Below are 27,492 nucleotides of genomic sequence, written 5' to 3' on the forward strand. Positions count from 1 at the left end.
CATGAACAGGGGAGGGTCAGAGAGAGGGAGACATAGAATCTGAAACAGGCTCCAGGCTCTGAGCTGTCAGCACAGAGTCCAACGCGGGGTTCGAACTCACGGACCGCGAGACCATGACCTGAGCCGAAGTCGACCGCTTAACCGACTGAGCCACCCAGGCGCCCCTCATCATCTCAATTTTACAAATGGTACCAAGATGTTAACTAAGCCCATGCCAGAGACCAGCTCCAGCAACCAGGGGTTCCCAAAGGAAGAACGGTGTCGGTGAAAATAAAATAAAACTAAAATAAAACACTGGAAAATAAAAAACTAAAATAAAAAGCTAGAACTAAAATACAAATGGACAGAGACAACAGCAGTGTGTTGAACTGGCCGATTTATTGCGGTAAATGTGGCATCATATATACTAGTGATTTCCTTGCAACATGCGTCATCTATGTTTTTCTAACATTACCCAATTCTAAAATTGTTCCTTTGTATGATCACCCAATAAGGAATAACATGATTGTTTTGTCATAACGTTCCCTCCTGCCTTTTGCTTATTGATTAATTTCTTTTATTGTTTTTATTATGTATCTATGTTTACCTATAATTTATAAAGTATTTGTTTTGCTGTTTTCACGAAAGGTCATTTATCTCTCAACACCTCAAGTGGAACAGTTACAGGGACATGACCTCTTAGTTGTTTCCCTGAACCATTCGTGGTTTTGAAGAACAAAAGTGTTCGTCTGGGTCCAAGGTGCCAGGAAGGGGGCCAAGAGGGCCTTAGAAACCCACGCCTTATACATTCTCAGAGAGACAATGCACCTAGGAACCAATGAGCCATTCTGTACTTTAACCGACTAGGTTCAATCATCATCTGGAATGCCTCCTGGGGGCCAAGTGGGCCTAGGGGTCAGAGTGACCTGTGTCCATAGATACACTCCTTAGTTACCGAAGTGGGGCCTTCAGATCCATGTCTCTCCTTCGTTGGCCGCCCTTGCTGGCAAATGCATGAGGCTATCCTTCCTGCAAGTAGAGGAGTCTCCACAGGGAATGGCAAGGGCTAAACATAAGGCCACACAATTTCTTGCGGAACCTTATTTTTTCCCCAATGGTTATTTTCCCAGGGGGCCTGCCGAGGGCAATTCCCCAACAGACAATACCCCAGGTACTTTTATGGCCAAATTACCTAAAAGCGGGAGTCCCAGAAGCTTCACTGTTGGCGGGCCGCCCTGCAGTCACCAATCCGTCCACAGCCCGGGCCCTGCCACTCAGGCTGGGACAGCTCGGCTTCCAGCAAGCCCACAGTCAGGCTAAGCCAAAGAGGCAGAGCCAGGACTTGAGACCAAGCAAAATGGCTCTAGAATCTGCTTTCAGCCACAGGGCTATGCTGTCTCTCCCACCAGCAGTTTATGAGGGTTCTTGTTAGTCTACATTATCATTATACTTGGTGTTTCCCAACTTTAAATTTGTTTTGCCAATCTGATGGGTACAAAACGGTAATTCACTGTGGTTTAGATGTGCTTTTATCTGATTACTGGTGCTGTCAAGGCATCTTTTCATACGTGTAGCTGGAATTCAGGTTTCTCTTCTAGAAATTGCCTGTTGTAAAACATAGCTTCAAAGGTGATCCTTAGCTTATTCCGTAACATGAGAAAATGATATTGAGGAAGGTATAAAAATGTTAGGGAATGCTGCTAAGCACTGACTGAATTTTCAAACTCTTACTTGGGATAAGAGCAGTCCCTCATAATTTTATAAAGCTGTGATTCATTCTCCGACCCATGGCAATCTGGTTTGTCCTTCTGCTAACTTTATTTCTTTTCAAAGTGGAGCAAGTCAGTGTAAATCAACCCTTTCTATATATGTCAAGGCCTAGAGAACTCCATCTAGAAATATGAATGCAATAAACCTGGAATTTTCAACAAGGGGGGGATTTTTGTCACCCTCAGTGAAACTATGACCACAGGGAGCCTGCATTTCTAGTTGAAAGTATCCCTAAAATAGATTTTATCTGGTTTGGGTATGAGGCAGTAGCAACAGCCAAAACAGCTCATCAGGGATTGCTGAGTTTACCTGACAGTCTTTCAGTTAGAAATTATACATTGTTTGCCATGTATAAAATACCGTGCATGGGCCGGAGATTCAGCAGTAAACAAGACCCACGTGTTTACTTGTTTTATGGAAATTGCATTCTTGAGGAGACAGACATTCTAAAACTAAACCACAAACTGCAGAAGTTTAATTACTGTTGGGATAGTTTTCTGAAAGAGACCTGTAGCATGCTAAAGAAGCTATGTAGTAGGGAGCCCAGATCTGGTCTAGAGGGTATGGGGAGATGTACGGGTAGCCTCTGAGATGGCCCCTTAGTTCAGGCTGCCATAACAAAGTACTACAGACTAGTGGCTTAAACAACAGAAATGTATTTCTTACAGTTCTGGAGGCTGGGAAGTCCAAGATCAAGGTGTCAGCTAATTTGGTTTCTGGTGATAGTTTTCTTCCTGGCTTGTAGATGTCTGCCTTCTCACTGTGTCCTCAAAAGGCAGAGAGAGAGAGAAAGAGAGAGGGGGAGAGAGAGAGAGAGAGAGAGAGAGAGAGAGAAAGAATGGGGGTGGGGAGAAGGTAAGGGGAGAAGGAAGAAAGAGGGAGAGAGCTCCTCTCTGGAGTCTTTTCTTTTTCTTTCTCTTTTTTAGAGGGAGGGAGAGAGAGAGAGCTAGTGAGAGAGAGTGTGTGAGCTTAAGCAGAGGAAAGGGGCAGAGGGAGAAGAGAATCCCAAGCAGGCTCCATGCTTAGTGTGGAGCCCAATGTAGGGCTCGATCCCATGATGCTGGGATCATGACCTGATGCTGGGATCATGACCTGAGCCAATATCAAGAGTCAGATGCTCAACTGACTGAGCCACCCAAGCACCCCTGGAGTCTTTTCTTATAAGAAAGAACAAGAATTCTGTCAGATTTGGGCCCTATCCTTATTATCTCATTTAATTTGAATTACCTCCTCATAGGCCCTATCTCCAAATATAGTCACAATGAGATTTAGAGTTTCAACCTATGAACTGGGGGTGGGAGTGGGAAACACAATTCAGTCTATAATAACCCCTAACGTTCTCTGTCTCATGGTATTCATGTCTTTGTGAAATTTCCTTGTTTGAGTGTAGGCTGCACCTAGCAAATAACAAATAGAACATGGTAAAAGTGATGAAATGTTGCTTCCAAGATTAGTTTACAAAAGGACTGTGGGTACTGATGTAAATTTCACCTCTCTTGCTGCCTGTTGGCCAGAAGTCTCTATCAGTTCCTTGCCATGAGAACCTCCCCATACGACACCTCATAATATGGCAGCCGACTTCCCTCAGGACAAGCAAGTAACTGAAGCCCTCAATCCAACAGCCCGTAAAGAACTGAATCTTGCCATCAGCAACATGAGTGAGCTTGGAAGCAAATCCTTTCCCGATTGAGCCTTCAGATGAGATTGTAGACTTTGCCTATAGCTTGACAGCAACTTCATGAGAGACCTTGAGGCAGAAGCATCCAGATAAGCCATGCCTGGATTCCTGACGTGCAAAAGTTGTGAGATAATACATGTTTGTTTTGGGGGGGATATCTTTTTATGTAGCAATAAAGACTTCCCTGAGGGAGTGCCACTTAGGCTGGGACATGAAGGATGATGGGGGTTACTACGTGGCAGAGTTAGAAGGGAGGGAGGTATGTTGTAGGCAAAGACACTAAAGTCAGAAGGGCAAGGGTAGCTTGGCAGGAGTGCACTTGAGAGAGTAGCATGAGACAAATCTGGTGAATTGGGAAGTTGTTTTGGAAAATTCAAGAACAGAGCAGGAGGAGTAAACACGAATCAGACAACAGGGCATTTTTCTAGTTCCCTAAATGCATCCATAGGATGATAGGGTGGTATAGCGGAGAGCACTATGATGGGAGAGTGCTAGTCCCAGTGCTAACTCTGTGGTCTCAAGCAATCACTTGGTCATTCTGGTCCTCAGTTTTCTCATCTATAAGATGGAATCTGAATTCTTTACAACTCTCAGTCAAGAGTTATTAGTTGTATGAAACCTGTATGAGGAAAACTGTAAGATACTCCTGAAAGAAACAAAAGTAGGCCTGAGCAGATAGAAAGACAGTCCATGTCATTGGATAAGAGGACTCAATTTTACAAAGGTAACAAGTGCTCCATAAATTAATTTATACATTTAGTGCAATCCAAGTAAATCAACATCAGAGTTTTGACAGCTAGATAAATTGATTATAAAGCTCATATGGAAGAACAAATGAAAATACCCAGAAACAGCCTAAAAATAGAAGCAGCAAAGGGGAAGGCTAACTGTAACAGATATATTTTTTTCCAAAAAATTTTTAAAGTTTTTTTTTATTTTGAGAGAGAGAGAGAAAGAGGGAGGAGGGGCAGAGAGAGAGAGTGAGAGAGAGAGAGAGAGAGAGAGAGAGAATCCCAAGCAGGATCCACGCTGTTAGTGCAGAGCCCAATAAGGGGTCTGAACCCACGAACCATGAAATCATGTCCTGAACCAAAATCGAGGCATTCAATCGACTGAGCCACCCAGGTGCCCCTATTTTTCCAAATTTTTATTTAAATTCTAGTTAGCTAATATATAGTGTAATACTGGCTTCAGGAGTAGAACTTAGTGATTTATCACTTACATATAACACCCAGTGCTCATCATAACAAGTACCGTCCTTAATATACATCACCCATTTTGCTCATCTCCCACCCACCTCCCTCCATAAGCCTTCAGTTTGTTCTCTATTGCTGCCCTCTCTCTCTTTTAATGTTTACTTATCTTTGAGAGAGAGAGACAGAATCTGAGTGGGAGAGGGGCAGAGAGAGACACACACAAAGAATTTGAAGCAGCCTCCAGGCTCTAAGCTGTCAGCACAGATACTGACGTGGAGCTTAAACTCACAAACCATGAGATCATGACCTGAGCTGAAGTCGGACACTTAACTGACTGAGCCACCCAGGTGCCCTTCTCTGTGTTTCCTAAATTACACATATGAGTGAAATCATATGGTATTTGTCGTTCTCTTATTTCGCTTAGCATAATAAATTCTAGCTCCATCTACATCATTGCAAATGGCAAGATTTCATTCTTTTTGATGGCTGAGTAATATTCCATATTGTGTGTGTGCATGTGTGTGTGTGTGTAAAACATCTTTTTTTTATCCATTAATCAGTATATGGACACTATGGCTCTTTCCATGGTTTGGCTATTGTTGAAAGCGCTGCTATAAACATTGGCGTACATGTGCCCCTATGAATCAGCACTACTGGGACCTCATCAAGATAAAAAGCTTCTGCACTGCAAAGGAAACAATCAACAAAACTAAAAGGCAACCGATGGAATGGGAAAAGATATTTACAAATGACATATTGGATAAAGGGCTAGTATCCAAAATCTATAAAGAACTTAACCCAACTTGACACCTGAAAAGCAAATAATTCAGTAATTTTTTAATGTTTATTTATTCTGAGAGACAGAGCGGGTGAGCAGGGGAGGGTCAAAGAGAGAGAGGGGGAGAGAGAGAGAAAGAGAGAGAGAATCTCAAGCAGGCTCTGTGCTATCAGCGCTGAGCCTGATGCGAGGCTCAATGACCTGAGCTGAAATCGAGAGTCAGACACTTAACCAACTGAGCCACCCAGGTGCCCCAAAAAGAAAAAAAAAAAAAATCAGTGCCTGAATATTGAAAAAGAAATGAGTGGAATTACATGCCAAATTGGTGGCATATTGTGAATCCTGTAACATGCCAGCCAAACATCCTTCAGAAATGAGGGATGTAATCCATCAGTCACTAGAAGTGCTGTTGACAGATCTCAGCTGTCAGCCTTTTCTGGGAAGCACTCCAGTAGAAGAGAGCTGCCTGCCCAAGGTCTCACTGTCATCCTGTGATAGCCTTAGCCAATGACTGGTTGATACAGGGGTACGAAAGCACATCTCCCTTGCCCCATCTTGGAACAAGTCATCCCAACTCCAGAGCTCCCCAGAGGGTCTGCACAGGCCTCTGTTGAGACTGCACTGTAGCCCAAATTCTCTCTCTGACCTGTTTCCTTACCTTTCTTTCCGGTCTTGATCCCAAAAGCAGTCTGTAATAAATTTCCTTCATGCCAAACTCCATCTCAGAATATGCTTCCAGAGTAGCCTAATAATGACCACTGGTGCTAGGTATGCCAGGAGTGATTTAAGCAGTAGTCAGGATGACAGGATTTTTGGTGTTGGATCATCTGTTGCCAGGCTAGCAGATAGGATATATCATTTTTGGTGGTAGAAAGAGTATAAACAGTCCCGGACACAACTGTAATGCAATTGTTAAAACTTACACTATCAGCAAACTGTGTATTTTAGTGGGGGGGGGGAAGCATTCTATGGGTGCAATGTGTCAGGTGTCAGAAATATACAGAAGAAATGTGAGTGGGCTATTATTGCTAAGTTCATTTGATCCTATCTAATAAAATACAGAGTAATTAACTGGCTATTAAAAACTATGCATGAAAGCCAAAGCATTTCCCAGGTAACAAATATAGAGGTTCTCATGTTCTACAAATGGAGGACAGAAAAAGCTCAGGACCAGTTCTAGGACTTGATCGGAAGAGTAGCAGAGCCTTAAAGAAGACTGAACTCTCAATATCAGTAAGTCTGCTATACTAAGGACAGGGTGGTAGTTGGGAAAGAGTGGGAGATTGACATATGAGATGAAGACATCTGGGTTCATGCACCCCAAAATATTTAATTTGCAAAGATCCCTGAATCCTTTGTGCCAAAGAAGTGGCCGCCTCCTCCCTTGGACTAGTACTCCTTCCTTGCTGTAGGACAACATGAACCCTTTCAGGATCAGCCCTATTCTCCCTTGTCTAGGCTTACCACTAGACTAGTAAGTAGAATTAAGTCACCAAATAACCTGGCTAGGGATATGGTAGTCTGATAATGCAGGAAAAGGACTATGTCTACCCCAAGGAGCTCAGAATCCTAGGAGAATCCACATGATGATGGAGTAAAAGGAACTATATCCCAGGAGCTCAGGGTCTGGGTTAGTATACATGAGACTGAATTCTGAGGGCACTAGATCTAGAGAAACAGAATACAAAGTTGAATAAGGGAATTTAATTAATTTTGAAGCACTCTTCTGGGATACAGTATTTAATAACCTGGCAAGGATCTCAGGAGATGGTGCAAATATGCTGTAGATTGGCTTCATAAGCATAAAAAGTGATGGTCCATACTAAATGAAGGAAAGATGCCAGAATTGCCATGGAAAGCAGTAGAATAAGAGATTAAAAAGTTCAATGACAGGGATGTTCACTTTCACCACTGTTGTTCAACACAGTACTGGAAGTCCTAGCTTCAGCACTCAGACAACAAAAAGAAACAGAAAACAAACTGGCAAAGAGGAAGTCAAACTTTCACTCTTCACAGATGTCATGATACTCTACATGGAAAACCCAAAGACTCTACCAAAAATTGTGAGAACTGATACGTGAATTCAGCAAAGTGGCAGGATATAAAATCGATGTACAGAAATTGGTTGCATTTCTACATACCAATAATGAAGCAACAGAAAGAGACATCAAGGAATCCATCCCATTTACAATTCCACCAAAACCCATAAAATACCTAGGAATAAACCTAACCAAAGAGGTAAAAGATCTGTATGCTGGAAACTATAGAAAGCTTATGAAAGAAATTGAAGAAGAACACAAAGAAATGGAAAAACATTCCATGTTCACAGATCGGAAGAATAAATATTGTTAAAATGTCTACATTACCCAAAGCAATCTACACATTCGGTGCAATTCTTATCACAGAGCTGAAACAAATGATCTTGAAATTTGTATGGAACCAGAAAAGACCCCGAATAGCCAAAGTAATGTTGAAAAGGAAAACCAAGGGGCACCTGGGTGATTCAGTCAGTTGAGCGTCCAACTTTGGCTCAGGTCATGATCTCGAAGTCCGTGGGTTCAAGCCCCACCTGGGGCTCTGTGCTGACAGCTCAGAGCCTGGAGCCTGCTTCAAATTCTGTATCTCCCTCTCTTTCTGTCTGTCTCCTGCTGGCGTGGTCTCTCTCTTTCTCAAAAATAAATGAACGTTAAAAAAAGGAAAAAAAAAAAAGAAAAAGAAAAAAACACAAAGCTGGAGACAATACAATTCTGGACTTTAAGCTGTATAACAAAGCTATAGTCATCAAGACAGTATGGTACTGGCACAAAAACAGACACATAGATCAATGGAACAGAATAGAGAACTGAGAAATGGACCCACAAACATATGGCCAACTAATCTTTGGCAAAGCAGGAAAATAATACCCAATGCAATAAAGTCTCTTCAGCAAATGGTGCTGGAAAAACCGGACAGTGACATGCAGAAGAATGAACCTGGACCACTTTCTTACACCAGACACAAAATTATATTCAAAATGGATGTAAGACCTAAATGTGAGACAGGATACCATCAAAATCCTACACAGAAAACAGGCAACAACCTCTTTGACCTCGGCTGCAGAAATTTCTTACTAGACATGTCTCCAGAGACAAGCAAAAATGAACTACTGGGACCTCATCAAGATAAAAAGCTTCTGTACAGCAAAGGAAATAATCAGCAAAACTAAAAGGCAACTGATGGAATGGGAGAAGATATTTGCAAATGACATACCAGATAAAGGGTTAGTATCCAAAATACAAAGAACTTATCAAACTCAACACCCAAAAAACAAATAATCCAGTGAAGAAATGGGCAAAAGACATGAATAGACACTTTTCCAAAGAAAACATCCAGATGGCTAACAAACACATGAAAAGATGCTCAACATCATTCATCATCAGGGAAATACAAACCAAAACCACAAGGAGATACCATCTCACCCCTGTTAGAATGGCTAAAATTAACAACTCAGGAAACAACAGATGTTGACAAGGATGTGGAGAAAAGGGAACACTTTGCACTGTTAGTGGGAATGCAAACTGGTGCAGCCACTCTGGAAAACAGTATGGAGTTTCCTCAAAAAATTAAAAACAGAACTAGCCTATGACCCAGCAATTGCACTACTAGCAATTTAGCCAAAGGATAAAAAAAATGCTGATTCGAAGGGTCACATGCACCCCACTGTTTATAGCAGCACTACCAACAATAGCCAAATTATGGAAAGAGCCCAAATGTCTATCGACTGATGAACGGATAAAGAAGATGTGGTATACACACACACACACACACACACACACACACACACACACACACACACACACTGGAATATTACTCAGCAATCAAAAATAATGAAATCTTGCCATTTGCAATGTGGATGGAACTAGAGTGTATTGTGTCAAGCAAAATAAGTCAGAGAAAAACAAATATATGACATCACTCATGAATTTAAGAAACAAAACAGACCAACATCAGGGAAGGAAGGAAAAAAGATAAAAACAGAGAGGGAGGTAAACAATAAGATTCTTAAATATAGAGAACAAACTGAGGGTTGCTGGAGGGGTGTTGGGTGGGGAGATTGGCTAAATGGGTGATGGGCATTAAGGAGAGCACCTGTTGGGATGAGTACTGGGTATTATATGTTAAGTGATGAACCACTAAATTCTACTCCTGAAATCATTATTACACTATATGTTAACTAACTTGTATTTAAATTAAGAAAAAAACAACTGGGCTCCCTGATTGCAGTAAGGATGTCAGGATGGCCCCACTTCCCCCATACACACAATACGAGCTAGATGACATAACCTAATCCTCATAGGTCAGGTAGATACAATTATTATAATGCGCAGGAGGGTCAGAGCAGAAGGACCCTCTATAAGAGTTGTAGAAATGGTTAGTCTCCACCCCATGCATAGGTTGAGTGATGCTGCATGGCCCAAGGCCCCACATACCACATAGTTAGCATAGACCATCATAGTATATGGCTCAAGGGCTCCAGGTAAACAAAGACAGGCCCGACATTCCAAGGGCTTAGAAATTACCTTCCAGAAGCTGAGGGAAAAGGGCCAACTTTTCTCTGGACAAGAAAGAGTTAATTTTCTCCCCAGCACTTTCATCCACATGTACCTCTACCCTTCTGTCATACCAACTTCGGACCAAACTGGGTGTCTGAGCATTGCTGGAGAAAATCACTTGATTGTGCAGGTTGGGGTCACTTCAAACTCATGGTCTTCAATCTCAATCACCTCTTCAACGCCACCACAATTTTTACTTGTTTTTGCCAAATCTTCATGCTGTTCTCACCCCCCACCCCCTAACCCCTTCCTCCTTCAGTTTAAGCATACTTGGTCTAAGGTCATCAGGCTTGGTTTTCTTCAACTATAAATCCCATAGGATGAAAAATTATCCGTATCCAAGCCACTGTTACTTTTTTCACTTCAAAATTAGGAGACCAAGTGAAGTTCTTCCTATTTGAGGTCATAATTCCATAGATACTCTAGCCCTTTACCTTCTAATTTCTTTTAGGATCTTACTTCATCAGTCACCTCTTCCCCTAATGTTCTCTTTCTAACAGTTCCTTGCTGTCACACTATAGATACACTTAGGCTTCTGTGATCCTCTCCCTGCAGTGACATCTCCTTTGATACTTTGTATTCCTTTAACTTCTGAGCAATTTCTTTCTTCTACATCTTTTTCAAACTTTTCAAAAGAATAGCAGATAGTCACTGCCACCACTTTGTTTCCAAATATAGTTGTGAAATCAATTACCCTGATGTTACGTCTGACAAATGCCAAAATTATCTTACATTAAAAATAAAGATATTTCCTGCAATTAGTTTTCTTAAAAAGCTTTTTATTCTACTTCTTCAGAGCTAGAATATTCTATTCTTAGTGGTTCTACTTCCTGATCTCCTTCATTCGCTCCTCAGTCCCCTGCAATCTTGATTTTGCCTACCACCCTTCACTAAAACTGATCCCATCAAGGTTACCCCTAAGTGCCAAATTCCATTGTCATTTCTTCAGCCTTTTTTGAAATGATTTCCTTGGCTTCTGTGTTGCTACACTCACCTGGGTCTGTTCATTCTCTCCCTATCTTCCCATTCCTACTCCTCAATGTGGCTGTCCCCCGGGCCTGCCCTGAGCCCTCTATGCTTTTATTCATTCACCTTGGATGATTCTATCCTCTTTGAAGGTTTTAGTTAACATTTATATGCCAATGACTCCCAAATTTATATCCCAGTCTTATCTATTGAGCTTTAGATACAAATGTATGTTGGCTAGAGGCACAATGAAATTGCTGCCCTTACTTGTCGAAGACTGAACACATCACCCTGATTCTAACTCTAAAAGTATCACAATATCTCTAAATTAGAAGACCCCTAGCCATCTGGTCATCCAAGATAGAAACTTGGGAGTCACTCTTGGCTTCTCTTTGTGTCTTGTCTTCCTCCAAACTGTTTTCCACATTGCCGTCTGACCTCTTCCAACCCCTTTAACTACATCTCTCGCCTCTCTCCCAACCACATATTCTCTGCCTGTTACAATCTACTTATGAATTTATTGTGCTATTTCTTTTGTGGCTCCATGCCTTTTTATTTTTTTTTTTTTTTTTTAATTTTTTTTCAACGTTTTTTATTTATTTTTGGGACAGAGAGAGACAGAGCATGAACGGGGGAGGGGCAGAGAGAGAGGGAGACACAGAATCGGAAACAGGCTCCAGGCTCCGAGCCATCAGCCCAGAGCCTAACGCGGGGCTCGAACTCACAGACCGCGAGATCGTGACCTGGCTGAAGTCGGACGCTTAACCGACTGCGCCACCCAGGCGCCCCAACTCCATGCCTTTTTAGAAATTTCTTTCGGAATGCCTTTTCCCACTTCTTTGCCTATTACATTTCTATTTATCTTTTGATTTTAGATTTTCATTCTGCCATCCTCTATCACATTATTTACTATTCTGAGCCTTGGGTCATCTCACAAGTATGCCTTATAGGGCTATAATTAAGTCACCGACACAAAGATGTTGAGATGGAGAGGGTGATAGAACACCAGAGCATCCTGCTAGAAACCTGCCTCCGGGTTAACATTGATCCTCTAACCAGTGATATTCAAGCACAGTTGTTCATCCACCAGTGAAACACCTAACTGCAATTTTATCCTTCTCAAATTTCATGTATTTACCCCAAAGGATAGAATATTTCTAAAATAAAACCATACTGTATTTTTCCCCTTCCACATCATGGGGCACTGATATTGCAAGTTACAGAAATATAATCCTTTTTTGGATGACTCTGAAAAAAGTAGTTGACTGTAATACCTGAAAAAGGAAAATAAAAAATGGCTTCAGGCATGTCTACCACCAGGGCTCAAGTGATGGCATCGGGTTTCAATCTCTTGTTCACTTCTTGGCTCTTCCATTGCTCTGTCAAACTCTCCCCACAGGGTGGCAAGACGGCCAGTAACAACTGAGGCTGACCTCATCAACCCCTGCTGAAGAAAAGAATGCCCATTTACTTACAGCTCTGGCAAAAATTCAGGATTAGCTTAATTGCATTGATTTGTGTTCTATGATTTTTTTCCTGACCTGATCGTTATAACCAAGATATATGACGTTATATCCTACGTTATAACCAAGTGTAGGAAGCACTGCTTGGCCAGGACTCAGTCTGGAGTGCGATTAGCTCCGCCCAACCACATGGACAGAGGGTGTACCAAGGAGGCTCCCTCCTGGAAAACTGGTGCTATAACCAGGGGTGGAAAGCTGAACAACAGGCAAAAACAATGGACGTTCTCTCAACTGTGGAGATGAGTGATCTGCAGAAGTAGTTCTTCAGCGACACTCCAAGAATGGCATTAGTATCTAATTACGGCCCAAAGAATGGCTCCAAATAGATCATTTTGAAATCAAATTACCATTTTGGACAGGCATCCCTAATATTTAATTAGTTTATAGCTAACCAGTGGCAATCTGTGGTGATTTAAACCAGGCTGCCTTATGTTCAAATCCTGGTTCAGCCCTTTCCCAGTTGTATGGTTTTAGGTAGGTGACTCAACTTTGCTGCGTGTCAGTTTCAAGAATAAGAATACCACCTTGGAAGAGTTGCTATGGAAATTAGCGATAGTAGCGTAGTACTTAGCATGTGATATGCCATCAATCAATGAAATATAATTATTAATTTAGCATATTAAGTTACCTTGGAGTAACTTTCAACTGGTTATTCTATCCTGTTATTTCATCAGAAATTAACACTGTATAAAGAACATGATTCCTAAGCTATAAACTATGGAATTCAAGAAATACAATAATAATTAACATAATTTCTATTCAGAAGCCCCGTTCTCTTAGGGTAGAAAAAAATAATTTCAATCAATTTGGAAACCTCTCCCCCTACCATAATTTTCTGGAGCAGACCTAATTTCCAGGGGGCTTGAATACTTTTTAACTCCTCTGCTCCTTCAGCTTTTGTATACCAGAACTTCACTGTCTTAGCTGCATTGTTAGTACAGTTGTTAGTACCCACAGGTTGTTGCTAAGATTTGTCTCTTGCACATCCATTTGGCCCCTTCGGATCCAATGGCTTTTTTTAATATTCTTATGCCAGGGGCGCCTGGGTGGCTCAGTTGGTTAAGCGTCTGACTTCGGCTCAGGTCATGATCTCACAGTTCGTGGGTTTGAGCCCCGTGTCGGGCTCTGTGCTGACAGCTCAGAGCTGGAGCCTGCTTCGGATTCTGTGTCCCCCTCTCTCTCTGCCCCTCCCCTGTTCATGCTCTGTCTCTCTCTGTCTCAAAAATAAATAAAAACATTAAAAAAAAAAAAAAAGAAAATTCTTATGCCAAACTTGGGGGGCAGGGGATAGGAGTCAGAGGGGATCATGGAAGTCTTTCTGTGGCATCTGGGTCACCCTCAGGCCAGGATTCTCCTTTATAAGGCTGTTTCTAACCTGGTTTGCCTAATGAATCATGCAGCTGTTTTCTGACGTGGAGTTAAGAGGAGAACAAGGCCCTTTGCTTTTAGGTTTCTTGGACCTACTTAGAGTCTTTCTATCCTTTCTAGCATTCAGAGCACTAAAAACAATCTTTAAGAATTCTGTTTAACTTGCAGGATCTAAATCCATTTAAGCCTTTACATCAGCAGTCGTATTTGGGAATTCTTCAGACCCTATGAAGATTAATTAAAAACAGATTCATGCACGATCATTCACCAGAAGTCATCTTCCATCCAGATATTAAAAAAAAAAAACTCCAACCAGGCTATGAAACACATAGTACATACATATTATAATACATTGTGTACCTAAATAGGTCTTGTTCCACCAACAACTTCAGGAGGAAACCGGTGCTTAAGCAGAGCAAAGGTGCTGTATGGTGATGGCAGGAGCCAGAGAACAGATGACAAAGCTTCTAGACTATTGTTCCTGTCTGTAATGTTGAACTTTAATATTTTGACTATTGTAACTACTCTGAATAAGAAAAAGTTAATAATTATAGTTAAACATTTTTTCAACTTTATTCTTTATTCTATAAGTTCAGATCTATGATAGCAATATTTTGCTTGGGTCTTAGAACAAATATTTATTTTAAAACAGGCTATTCAGCCTTCAGCTCAAATGTTCTGGGCTCTTCTAAAGTATTATCTCCTCAAAGGTTTTCTGGTAGAAATAGTAAAGAAACGAATGTTTTCCTTCACTAGTTGTCTTTACTACCAAAACTTCGAAGTCTTCGCTCTGTGACTAATATGGACATTTACACAATTTCTGGGTAAGCGTGACCCTTCTCTGCTGGCTTCTTTTTTTTTCTTCAATTTTTTTTTTTTAACGTTTATTTACTTTTGAGACAGAGAGAGACAGAGCATGAATGGGGGAGGGTCAGAGAGAGAGGGAGACACAGAATCTGAAACAGGCTCCAGGCCCTGAGCTGTCAGCACAGAGCCCGATGCGGGGCTCGAACTCACAGACCGCGAGATCATGACCTGAGCTGAAGTCGGACGCTTAGCCGACTGAGCCACCCAGGCGCCCCTCTGCTGGCTTCTTTTGATGCTCCAGTTCCAGCCCTTGTCTTATTCCCGATTAAAACTTTGTCTGTTTTGGATCTTAAATTCCTCAAGCAAATGATAGGTAAATTTCCAAGACCCTCACACACATACTTGGCACTTGTGAGTTCTCAGGAAACGCAAGGTGACAATGACCACAAACCATAAGACAGAGACCCCCAACAGACTAGAAAATTAAGCAAGTTGTCCGTGTTATAATTACAATCTTTGCTAGTTTTCAGAAAGCATCCTCATATTTTTGGAAAATTCTTTGGTTCAAAGGCCCAAAAGAAGATTTAAGATGCGCCCGGCAACCAATGTGCACGCCTTATTTTTAAGTCTTATTAAAAAAAATTTTTTTTAATGTTTATTTTTGACAGAAAGAGAGAGACAGAGCATGAGCCGGGGAGGGGCAGAGAGAGAGACACAGAATCCTAAGTAGGCTCCAGGCTCTGAGTTGTCACTAGAGAGCCCGACGCGAGGCTCGAACTCACAGACACCGAGATCATGACCTGAGCCAAAGTCGGACGCTCAACCGACTGAGCCACCCAGGCGCCCCAAGTTTTATTTTATTTTTTTAAGTTGTAAACTAAACATAGACCATATTATAGAAAATTTTACCAAATAAAAAAAACACGCACGCCACCGATCTGGACGCATTTAACTCACTTGGATGAATTCCTACCGGTGTTCTCCCGCGCTCTCACCACACGCTGGCAACCTTGACCCTCGCGCGCTGCCGGAACCGCAGCGCTCGGGGCGGCGCTACGGCGCATGGGTGCGCCGTCGCCATGGTAACCGCGGAAGCCAGGGGCTTGACGAGCGGTGAGTCGGGGTCCCGCTTGGAGGGCCGCGGTGGGCGCTCTGGGTGGGGGCCGGGGACGAATGGGCGTCTCTTCATACTGCAGCTGGGGCGGGAGCGGCAGGGGGAGCGGGCTTCGGCCGCGGCGTCCTCGGGGTTTGCCTCTCACTAGAGCTTTCCGTAGCGGCTCTCGCCCCGCGGACAGCCTCGGGGATCCCAGAGGGTCCCTCAGGGGTTCAGGCCGGAAGGCGAACTCGGGTGTCCAGAAGTGACTGGCGCCCGCCCCGCGGGACCTGCTGGGACCCGCGGTGTGGCTGCCACTCTGTTTCCTCTTCTTCAGGCCTTTCTTTGTTTAACCCCCGGGGCCCAGGGCTGCCCTTTGGTGTCTTCTTGAGCTGGGACTTAAAGTCCTCGAGGGACCACGTTTTTTGAAGAAAAAATTCAGTTAGCCTAAAGGGCCCTTAAGATCTATTCCTCTGTCATAACTTCAAGCTTATGTGCCTCCTTGTCCTTTGTTTATGCTTCTCCTTCCCTGGATTGCCCTTTTCTCCTCATTTTAAGACTCCTACTCTTCCATGATGAGGGGTCACGACTTCTGGGAAGGCTTTTCCGAACTCCCTGTCTCCGAGTATAATTTAGCTGTCCAGCCTCTTATTCTGAAAGCTCTGTTCCATTATATCCCTTATCTCACTCTGTCTTTGCTGGTTTACTTACTCATGGCTTCCTGGGAATGGCTTAGTTATTGGGTAGAGACCACGGCCTATGTGATTTTCTATTATTAGTACTTTGGCAGCTTGAAAAGAGTTCACACTTTATAGTTAAAAGGAAGAGTTATGGACTTGTTTCCCAACACTAATTAAGTAAAGCAGAGCAGGCGCTACTCTCATTGCACAAATAAGGAGAGGGAGTTCAGAAAAGTCACGTAATTAATAAATACCAAAATAAAGACTAAAAAGCACGTCCTTCTGACGCACAGAAGTGAGGCGGCCCTCACTCTTAAAAAATTACTGATCCCAGGGCGCTTGGGTGGCTCAGTCCGTTGAGTGTCTGACTCTTGGTTTCAGCTCAGGTCATGATACGGTTAGTGGGATGGAGCCTTGTGTGGGGCTCTATGCTGACTGTACAGGGAATCCCTGTGCTTGGGATTCTCTCTCTCCGTCTCTGCCCCTCCCCTGCATTCTCTATCTCTCAAAATAAATAAATACACTTAAAAAAAAAATTAATGATCCCAAAGAGCTTTCTTTTATGTGGGTTATACACAGCCATACAGTAAGCATTAAAAATATAGTAAGAATTAGAAATTAAAACGGAGAATTAAGAACATGTTTATTAAATCCTTTTAACAATAAAAAACATAAACCCATTATATGTTAGACGTAAATTACATATTTCTCATGGAAAATAAATATTTTCTAAAACAAAAATTTTAGTAAGGAAGTTGAGTTAAATAGAATATAGATACAAAGAAGAAAGGAAAAGCTATATTATTATGATCATGCCATTAGTACCTACATTCACAATAAAAATGCTGTAAAATAGTCTAAAAATTCAATGTTATAAGAAGAAAAAAAATCATAAAAAATAGAACTCTTTGCTCTGTCTTCAAAATCAGTACGATGGACATAATCATCAGTAGACCATCAAACGTATCACAGGAGAGTTTACTTTTATTCTCCTGATTAGATGTTGTCTTTCAAAAGGTAGGCTTAAGGATAAATGCCCTGGAAGACTTCACTTTGTCCTTTTATTTCAGAAAGGCTGACTGCAGTTTAGTCTAGATTTATACTAGAATAGTCTTGAGGCTTTGACTATAAACCAGAATGGCTTAAGTCCTAGGTATGTCCAATCCACTGGTTCTCAAAGTATGGTCTGAGGATTCCCTGGGGATCCTTAAGACATTTTTCAGGGAGTTTGCCAGTAAAGCTATCTTCATATGAACTCTTACACATTATTTGCCTTTGTACTCTTGTTCTCTCACATGTTACAGTGGTTTTCTGGAGGCTACATCACCTGTGATATCACAACATCACATGTCATGGCAGTGAATGCGGGAGCAGATATGTGGACCCGTGGCTTTTCTATTAAGCCAGACATTAAAGAGATTTGCAAAAATATAAAATAATGCCACTCTTCTCATCAACTTTTCCTTGTAAAATATAGTTATTTTCCATCAGCTATGTTTTGTATGTTAACGTGTAATTGTTTTAAGATGAACTAATAAACATTTTAAAGATTTAAGTTTCAATTTCTAATATGCTAAATACTTTTTTCTAATATGGTAAATATTGGTAGATATAACCCACATAAAAATTTGGGGAGTTCTTCAGTTTTAAGAGTGTAAAGAGCGTTGATATCAAGGAATTTGAGAACTGTTGCCATAATCATGTTAATTGTGGGCTGATTTGGAAATAAGCTCCGTTCAAGGGTTTATCAAGGGGAGCTTTGAGTATTCTGGCCTGAATCATATTTCTAGATTTGATTTAGTTTATTTACAAATCTCTGAATTAACTTGGGACCAGACTGATCTCTAGATGCAGAATAATCTGTCTGTAATTGAGTGTTTGTTGGTGGTAGAGGAGAAAACCATTTCCTCACACCCTACATAGGACAAATGTGTATTAATGAAAAAGAAGAAATAATAGCATTACCATCTTTGTTTTTGCTTCGTGAATACTTTTGCTGGAGGAATGATGATATAATGATGACGATGTTTTGCTGAGTGCTTACCATGTGCTTGGCATATGCATCTAATTCCCAGAATAATCATATAAACCAGGTCTAGTGTTATTCCTACAAGAGGTTAGGTAAATCACCCAGTGTTATGCAGCTAATAAATTGCAGGACGGGATTGTGAACTCAAGTCTTTCTGACTCCAAAACCCATGGTTCTTGGCTGTGAAGGAAAGCAATGGGAATTGCAAGCTTGATGTTAAGAGTTATTGCACACACACGTCGAGAATTGTGGTAAGTCTAAAAGTGATACAAGGGGCTCCTGGGTGGCTCAGTCGGTTAAGTGTCTGACTTTGGCTCAGGTCATGATCTCATGGTTCGTGGGTTCGAGTCCTGTGTTGGGCTCTGTGCTGACAGCTCAGAGCCTGGAGCCCGCCTCAGATTCTGTGCCTCCCTCTCTCTCTGCCCCTCCTCCACTTGTGCTTGCTCTCTCTCTCTCTCTCTCTCTCTCAAGAATAAATGAATATTTAAAAAAAAATAAAAATGAATAAAAAAATTAAAAAATGACACAAGAGAAATGTAAGGATTGATTCTTGTACCCACCCAGTTTACAACCTAATTAAGTAGATGTCTTCTATACTTGAAACAAATAGAAAATAATATAATACCATATTTGGTAAGTTGTAGGGTACAGACTATATATAATGGCCTTTAAAGATCAGAGGAGGCAGAGACCCATGTGCATTCTAGAGAGGAGTCAAAGAAAGTTTTAGGAAGAAAGTAGGTTCATAGCTTGGCCTAAATAGGATTTGGCTAGTAGGAATGGAGGAGAAAAAAAAAAAGTATTCTAGGCCTAGTAACAGGAATACATATGAGCTATAAATAGGATTTTCTCAGTATCTTCAAGGTCTCATAGGGCCCCTACTAGGCCAGTGAGGAAAGGCATTCTAAACACATTTTGCCTCTGTTCTCTAAGGTTTGAATACGGGTATCTATAGCAGATATGTTCCAGAAGATCACAGTGTTATTAATAGGATGACAAAACAACTAATTGTGTAAGAGGAATTGATTCCTTTGAGAGTAAAAGAAGACGCAATTGAAAATTACAGCAGGGGAACAGATGTAACTGGAACTGCTCTAGGTACATTGAAGCATATGTCACCCAAGCTATTAACCACAAACACATGCTGTCTAACTTCTGTTAAATTCTCTCTTGTTGATTTCCTGTTATAGTTCCGCAGAGGTTATTCAAAACTAATGTTTTTTCACAGTGTGGTTTGTGCCCCATTAGTGGGTCATGAAATCAATTTGGTGGGTGACACCCAGCCTTAAAAAATATAATGGAAATAAAAACATCAGTATATTACATGTAGTAAGGATAAATAGTATTTTGGTTAATAACATACATGCAAGTATACCCCATAATGCAATGTTCCCAGGACAAAGTATCCACTACTACTGAACAATAAGTTATTTGGTTACCCTATTAATAGAAATTATATATATATTTACATATGGAAAATTGAAACGAGATATAAACATATATATATATATATATATATATATATATATATATATATATATATAATACAAATAAAAATTATATGTACTAGGAAAACGCCTGAGTGGCTCAGGTTAAGCATCTGACTTCGGCTCAGGTCATGATCTCCCAGTTTGTGAGTTTGAGCCCCAAGTCGGGCTCTGTGCTGACAGCTCAGAGCCTGGAGCCTGCTTTGGATTCTGTGTCTTCCTCTCTCTCTACCCCTCTCCTGCTCTCTCTCTCTTCTCTCTCTCTCTCTCAAAAATAAATAAACATTAAAACAATTTTTTAAAAAAATTATATATACTATATACAATATAACATATTAAATAATATATATGTATTTGGACAGGACACCTACCTCCTGGTCTAAGTTAGCTGTGCAAGCTAATGGCTGTGTGCATGCTTGCAATCCAGTGAGAAGGAATTACACTTTCCTAGAAGTTTCATACTATATCACTACTTACATCTTATGTGTACTTTTTGGACATATGGCCACACCATGTTGCAAGGGAGACTGGGAAATAGTTGTATTCCAATATAAATATTGTTTTTTTTTTAATGTGTGATTAAAAGAATAAAGAACAGGGCTCTATTCCTAAAGAAGGGGAGATCAGATTTGGGAGAAGACAGCTGTGTCCGAGTAATGTATCAGGGGCCCATATGATAACGAGGAGCCTAGAAATGAGCAGGAACCAAGGCAGCTCTGGAGGGGCAGACTGCAAGAACCAAAGCAGGTACCCAGGAGGAAGTTTGATCAGTACACTCTTGTTGTCACTGTGTCGAATGACTGGCCTCATGTTCATATGTCCCATGTTCATATGTCCCAGAATCAAGATCCTGGTCACTTACATGTGAAAGCTAAAAAAACTGAACTCACAGAGAATAGATGGGTGGTTGCCAAAGGTGGAGTTAGGGGTCGGTGAAATGGGTAAAGGGGGTCAAAAGGTAAAAACTTATAAGATGCGTATGTTCTGGGAATGTTCTGTACAGCACAGTGACTATAGCTAACAATACTGTATTGAATTCAATACAATACTGCATTGTATTTGAAAGTTTCTAAGAGATTAAATCTTAAAAGTTTGCATCACGAGAAAAAAGTTGTGTAATTCGGTCAGGTGATAGATGTTAACTTATTTTATAATCATTTTGTATTCATTTTATGATATATACACAGATCAGATTATTATGTTGTATACCTTAAACTAATACAATGTTATATGTCAGTAAAAAAATGTAGCGATCAAAAAAACAACACTAAAAGAAGTGTCACGATCCTGGGACTGAGCAGCTTATTGGTCGAGCCTAATTTGTGTTCTTGCCTCCAAGCTTGTGCTGCGATGGAGAGGAGGAGGGTCTTGTATCTGGCCTTCATGGTGGGACGTTAGCCTTATCTTCCACTAGAATCCTCTCAATTGGGGTTATCTAAGAATATATATGTGTGTGTGTGTGTGTGTGTGTGTGTGTGTGTGTGTGTGTGTGTGTGTTGGGGGTGGAGAGTTAGCTGATGAACCATTTCCACCTTTAAATTTCTTGTTATGTGAGAGAATAATCTTTTACTTTTAGAAGTTGATCTTACTATTTTTCTGTTATTTGTAATCAAAGAATTCCTAACTTCAACAGCCTACAAGTATATACATTTAGTGAAGGTAGAGATTAGTGTAGGGCTATGTGAGATAGAGATGTTATTCTGCCTCAGTAGATTTCCCTTCCTTCTGACTTCTGAATGACCAAATCTTTCCCATTCTCTATGGCCCAGGTTAAATGCCATATTCTTTACTAAATATATGAAGCCATTTATCCCATTTCCTGTGTCTTCCCCCTATCCTCCCACCACAAACATGATCCTGAATCTTGTGTTGAATTTTGCTTTTCTTCTTTTTAAAAAAAAATTTTTTTAATGTTTATTTCTGAAAGGGAGAGAGAGAGAGAGACAGAGTGCGAGTGGGGGAGGGGCAGAGAGAGAGGGAGACACAGAATTTGAAGCAGGCTCCAGGCTCTGAGCTGTCAGCACAGAGCCTGACGCAGGGCTTGAACCCACGAACTGCAAGATCATGACCTGAGCTGAAGTCGGACACTCGATTGACTGAGCCACCCAGGTGCCCCTTGCTTTTCTTCTTTTTTAAAAACTAGTGTTACTGAGTCTATTCACATTCCTAAAAAGTCCACTTTAATTTTAATTGCTTTGAACTTTACAAAAATAGATCTTGATACATATAGTCTTTTGGATTTACTTTTTCCTACTAATATTGTATTGCTAAGATTCACTCATATCGTTGTGTGCTTCAACTATTTATTTTTGTGTGACAAATTACCCCCAGACTTGGTAGCTTAAAACAGCACACGTTCTTTATCTCCCAGTTTCTCTGACTCATGAATCAGGGCACAACTTAGCTAAATCTTTTACTTTGGTGTCTCTTATGAGGCTATAGTCAAGGTGTTGCATGGGACCACAGTTATCTCAAAGTTCACCTGGGGCAGATCCACTTCCAAACTCTATCAATGATTGTTGTCAGAGTTAAGTTCCTCATGGGCTAATGGATTCAGGACTTCCATTCCTTACTGGCTGTTGGCCAGAGGTTGCCCTCTGTTCCTTGAAAGTGGCCCTGTCCATCATACTATGTGAGAAGAGCCAGGGAGAGAATACCAACAAGACCTAAGTCACAGTCTGTTATAACTAAATTATGGAAATAACATCCCATCACTGTTGCTGTATTCTCATTAGAAGAGAGTTGCTATATCCAGCCTGCATTCAAAGGGAGGGAATTACACAAGGGTATGAATACCAGGAGGCAGGGTGAGGGTCATTGGGAGCCGTGTTATAAGCTGACCACATGGTATCACCCTAATTTATTCATTTAACTACTATATATTATTTCGTGTGAATATGCCACAGTTTATGCTCCTGTTCGTGGGCTTTGTTTTTTTTCCTGCCTGGGATTTTTGTTGTTTTGAACAGTGATGCTACAAGCATTCTTTTTTTTTTTTTAATATTAAAAAAAAAATGTTTATTTATTTATTTGGAGAGAGAGGGGGAGAGAGAGAGCGCTAGCAGGGGAGGGGCAGAGAGAGAGGGAGAGAGAATCCTAAGCAGGCTTCATACTGTTAGCATGGAGCCGGACTTGGGGCTCAGTCTCCTGAACTGCGAGATCATGACCTGAGCCAAAATCAGGAGTATGATGCCTAACCAACTGAGCCACCCAGGTGCCCCTACAAACATTCTTATACATATGAAGGGGACTTATACATATGAAGGCTACTGTTCTCTGAATCATTACCAATTTAATATGTGTTCTGCCAGAGGGAACACTAAGAATTCTGTGATTAATTGTACCTGGAATTAATCTCATCCCTTCTGAACTACCATAGCATACTTCATGTCTTATGATACTTAACACTTGTTACCTTTTATCACACTTATTTTGTGCATGTGATATTTTCTCCTTTGACATAGTCACTGAGGCCAGGAAATAAATTTGATTCTTCTTTGTAATTTACTTAGTGCCTACATAGCACGTAGTATATTAGTAAGCTTTCAGTAAGCATTACTGAGTGAATAATTCTGTCAGTGTCAGTACCTAACGTTTAAAGTTTTAATCTGGCTCCAATAATCCCACTATATTTCTCACTTTTCCCCAACATGGACCCTTGTTTAGGCAGGTGAGTCTCTTTAACATTCTTTTCAATTTCTCTTTCAATCTTTTCCTAATGAATCTAGCCCACATTGATCTGTTTCTTCTTCTGTTCCTGTTGAATTTACTGTTATAATTATTTTCAGCCAGTTAAGTATTTTCATCCTATCTGTATTATCAGCTGACTAATGGAATAAACAAATACTGATTTGTTTGAGAGATTTCTATTACTTTTTTTTTTTTTTTTGGCCTCAGGTAATTTTGGAGTTAATGGAGCCAGACGGACCTCCAGAGTCAGAGAGTTCAGAAAGATCAATATTTTCCTCACAGCAAGAAGAAGAAGATGATGAAGAAGAAGGTGATGATGAAGGAGAATCGAAAGAACCAGAAGAAACAGGCACCCTTAATCCTGTCTTACAACCTGCCCTCACAGGGGATGTAGAAGGTTTGCAGAAGATTTTTGAGGATCCTGAGAACCCTCATCATGAACAGGCCATGCAGCTACTCTTGGAAGAAGACATCATTGGGAGAAATTTGTTGTATGCAGCTTGCATGGCTGGGCAAAGTGATGTGATTAGAGCTTTGGCAAAATATGGTGTGAATCTGAACGAAAAAACCACCAGAGGTATTTTGTCTTTTTTCTCTCATCAGTATTACTTATGACTACCTAAAGATGCTATGTACTATATTTAAAGTTGGATGAATTTGCTATGCCTGCTTATATTTTACATATATTATATACATATGCATATATATGAAAATGTGGGTATCTGTGTACATGACGATATAGCTCAGTAGATAAGTATGTAGACTTCACTCGTGATTAGCAGTGTGACTTGGGCAAGTTACCTAATGTTTTGGTGCTTCTGTTTCTTCATCTGCAAAATGGGGATAATGATTGTATTTTCCTTGTAGGATGCTGTGTGGATTAAAAAAGACAGTAAATATAAATATCACTGTAATTGGCACATGCTAAGTTGATATATAATAAGTGCTTAATAATAATATTATCACTCCTTTGAAGATTTTTTAGTTTTGTAGTCATGATCTAATTATCTCTTTTTATTCAGTCACCTTTTTTTTTTTCAGGTTGCAAATATGGTCATTGAAGAAAATTAAAAATAACAATGACTTCCAGAAAATACGGAATATACATTTAAAAACATTTTAAAATATTTTTAATGTTTATTTATTTTGAGAGAGAGAGAAACAGAGAGAGACAGAGTATCAACAGGAGAGGGGCAGAGAGAGGGAGTCACAGAATCTGAAGCAGGCTCCAGGCTCTGAACTGTCAGCACAGAGCCTGATGAGGGGCTCAAATTCATGAACTGCAAGGTCATGACCTGAGCTGAAGTCGGATGCTTAACCAACTGAGCCACCCAGGTGCCCCCGCCAAGAATTTTTCTTAAGTATTTATTTATTTTTGAGAGAGAGACAGAGAGTGAGAGGAGGAGGGACAGAGAGAGAGGGAGACACAGAATCCGAAGCAGGCTCCAGGCTTTGAGCTGTCAGCCCAGAGCCTGAGGCAGGGCTTGAACTCACAAACCTTGAGATCATGACCTGAGCCAAAGTCGGATGCTTAACTGACTGAGCCACCCAGGCACCCCAGGAATATGTATTTTCTTAATGCTCCCATGGAACATTTTAAAAAATTGATCACAATTAAGTCCATAAAGGAAGTCTCAACAAATATCAAAGAATCTAGAGCATGTGTGTTTGTTCTCTAAACATAATTAAATAAGATTAGAAAGTAGTAATGAAAAGAGAACTGAAAATCCCCTATAATTTGGAAAACAGAAGCACTCTTTAAATTATATGTTGGTCGTAGAAGTTACACTAGAAATTATGAAATATTTAGGTGACAAGAGGATCAGTCCATGTCAGAGCCTGTGGAATAAAACTAAAATTTAAATTCTAGCTTAATACATATAATAGAATATAAGAAACATTGAAAATCATAAGCAAGGCATTTAACTCAAGGAGTTAGAAAAAAAGAACAACTTTCTTCCAAAGAAAGTAGAAGAAGAGTAGGAAAAAAGTAGAAGTAATGATATTGAAAATAAAGAAACAATAGAGAGGATCAACAAAACCAAAATCTGCTTGGGAATGCAAACTGGTGCAGCCACTCTGGAAAACAGTATGGAGGTTCCTCAAAAAATTAAAAATAGAACTACCCTATGACCCACCAATTGCACTACTAGGTATTTATCCAAGGGATACAGGTGTGCTGTTTCAAAGGGACACATGTACCCCAATGTTTATAGCAGTACTATCAGCATTAGCTAAAGTATGGAAAGAGCCCAAATGTCCACTGACTGATCAATGGATAAAGAAGATTGTATATATGTATATATACAATGGAGTATTACTTGGCAATCAAAAAGAATGAAATCTTGCCATTTGCAACTACATGGATGGAACTAGAGAGTATTATGCTAAGTGAAATTACTCAGAGAAAGACAAATATCATATGACTTCACTCATATGAGGACTTTAAGACACAAAACAGATGAACATAAGGGAAGGGAAGCAAAAATAATATGAAAACAAGGAGGGGGACAAAACATAAGAAGAGACTCTTAAATATAGAGAACAAACAGAGGGTTGTTGGAAGGGTTGTGGGAGGGGGGATGGGCTAAATGGGCAAGGGGCTTAAGGAATCTACTCCTGAAATCATTATTGCACCATGTGCTAACTAACTTGGATGTAAATTATAAAAAATAAATAAACTGTAGAAAGTAAACAACAGCAACAACAAAAATCCCAAATCTGCTTTCAACAGAGTTGAAAAACCTTTGATAATATTGGGTGATTTTTGATATTTGATAATATCAGAGAGATCGAGAGCATAAATAATATTTGGAATTTTTAAAAATAGAGCATTCACAAAGGAAAAGCTAAGACTTCAAAAATCATTAGAAAATATTATAAATAACTATAACAATACATTTGGAAACTTGGATGAAATAGACAATTTTCTTACAAAGTGTAAATTACCAAAATTAATTCAAGAAAAAAAATAGAAATCTTGACTAGATCAATGGTTATTTTGAAAAAAAAATGAGTAAGTAATAAAAATAGGCCTCCTTTCTCCACCCCCACCTTACTCTAGGCTCAGATATTTTAAAAGGTAAGGTTTATTGCACTTTTAGGGAATAGGTAATCTCTAGCTTATACAATGTTCAGAGAATATAAAGAGTTGGAAAACTGCTTAATTTATTTTATGAGAGATAGAACTTTTATAGCAAAACTAGTTAAGGAGAGTAGTAGAAAGAATAACTATAGGCCAATTTCATTTAATAACAAAGATTCAAACATCGTAAAATATTAACAAATTGAATCTAAGATTGTGTATTACAAAATGTATTGTACTAGGTTGGATTTATCCCATTAATGCAAGGTTGATTTTAACATTAGACAAAATATTAGTGTAATTCACTACATTAAAAGACTAAATGAACAAAATTGCACGATCATTTCAATAGATGTAGAAGAGTCTTTTTGAAAACAATGTTGCATTCATTCATCATGAAAGCTCTCAGGGAAATAGAAGAAACCTTCCTTAAAGCTCTCTATCAAAAACCTGAAGCAAGGTTACCTGATACTGAATCTTTAGAAACATTCATTAAATCAGAAACAAGACTATGATATTCACTATCATGGCTTTTATTTGTCATTATAGTGGCAGTCCTAGCTAGTACAGTAAGACAAGAAAAATAAATAAGAGACCTAACACTGTACTGTACTGGAGCTGGCTTTAACCTGCTCTTGCAAGCTGATTGTTAAAATTTCAGGGGGTTTGTAATTCGTTGACATCGCATTGGTAGCTTGAAGTTGGCCATGTTAGTATATATATATCATGGAAATTGCTAATGGTACAAATCAAGGATTTCTTCCCAGAGAA

The 27,492-nt window shown here is 40.1% G+C and overlaps 1 protein-coding gene across 2 annotated transcripts in view; it reads left to right on the forward strand.

Moving 5' to 3' along the window:
- Positions 1-23,822: 23,822 nt before the first annotated feature.
- The window catches only part of ANKRD45 (ankyrin repeat domain 45), a 39,892-nt gene continuing 36,222 nt past the window's right edge, over positions 23,823-27,492 (forward strand). For both annotated transcript variants that reach the window (XM_019425210.2, XM_019425202.2), the window contains exon 1: positions 23,823-24,213. In XM_019425210.2, the coding sequence (XP_019280755.2) occupies positions 23,859-24,213 (355 nt within the window). In that variant the 5' untranslated portion in view covers positions 23,823-23,858. The remainder of the gene's footprint in view (positions 24,214-27,492) is intronic.

Source organism: Panthera pardus, unplaced genomic scaffold, assembly GCF_024362965.1.
Source record: "Panthera pardus isolate Hobbes unplaced genomic scaffold, ASM2436296v1 HiC_scaffold_21, whole genome shotgun sequence".
Lineage (NCBI taxonomy): Eukaryota > Metazoa > Chordata > Mammalia > Carnivora > Felidae > Panthera > Panthera pardus.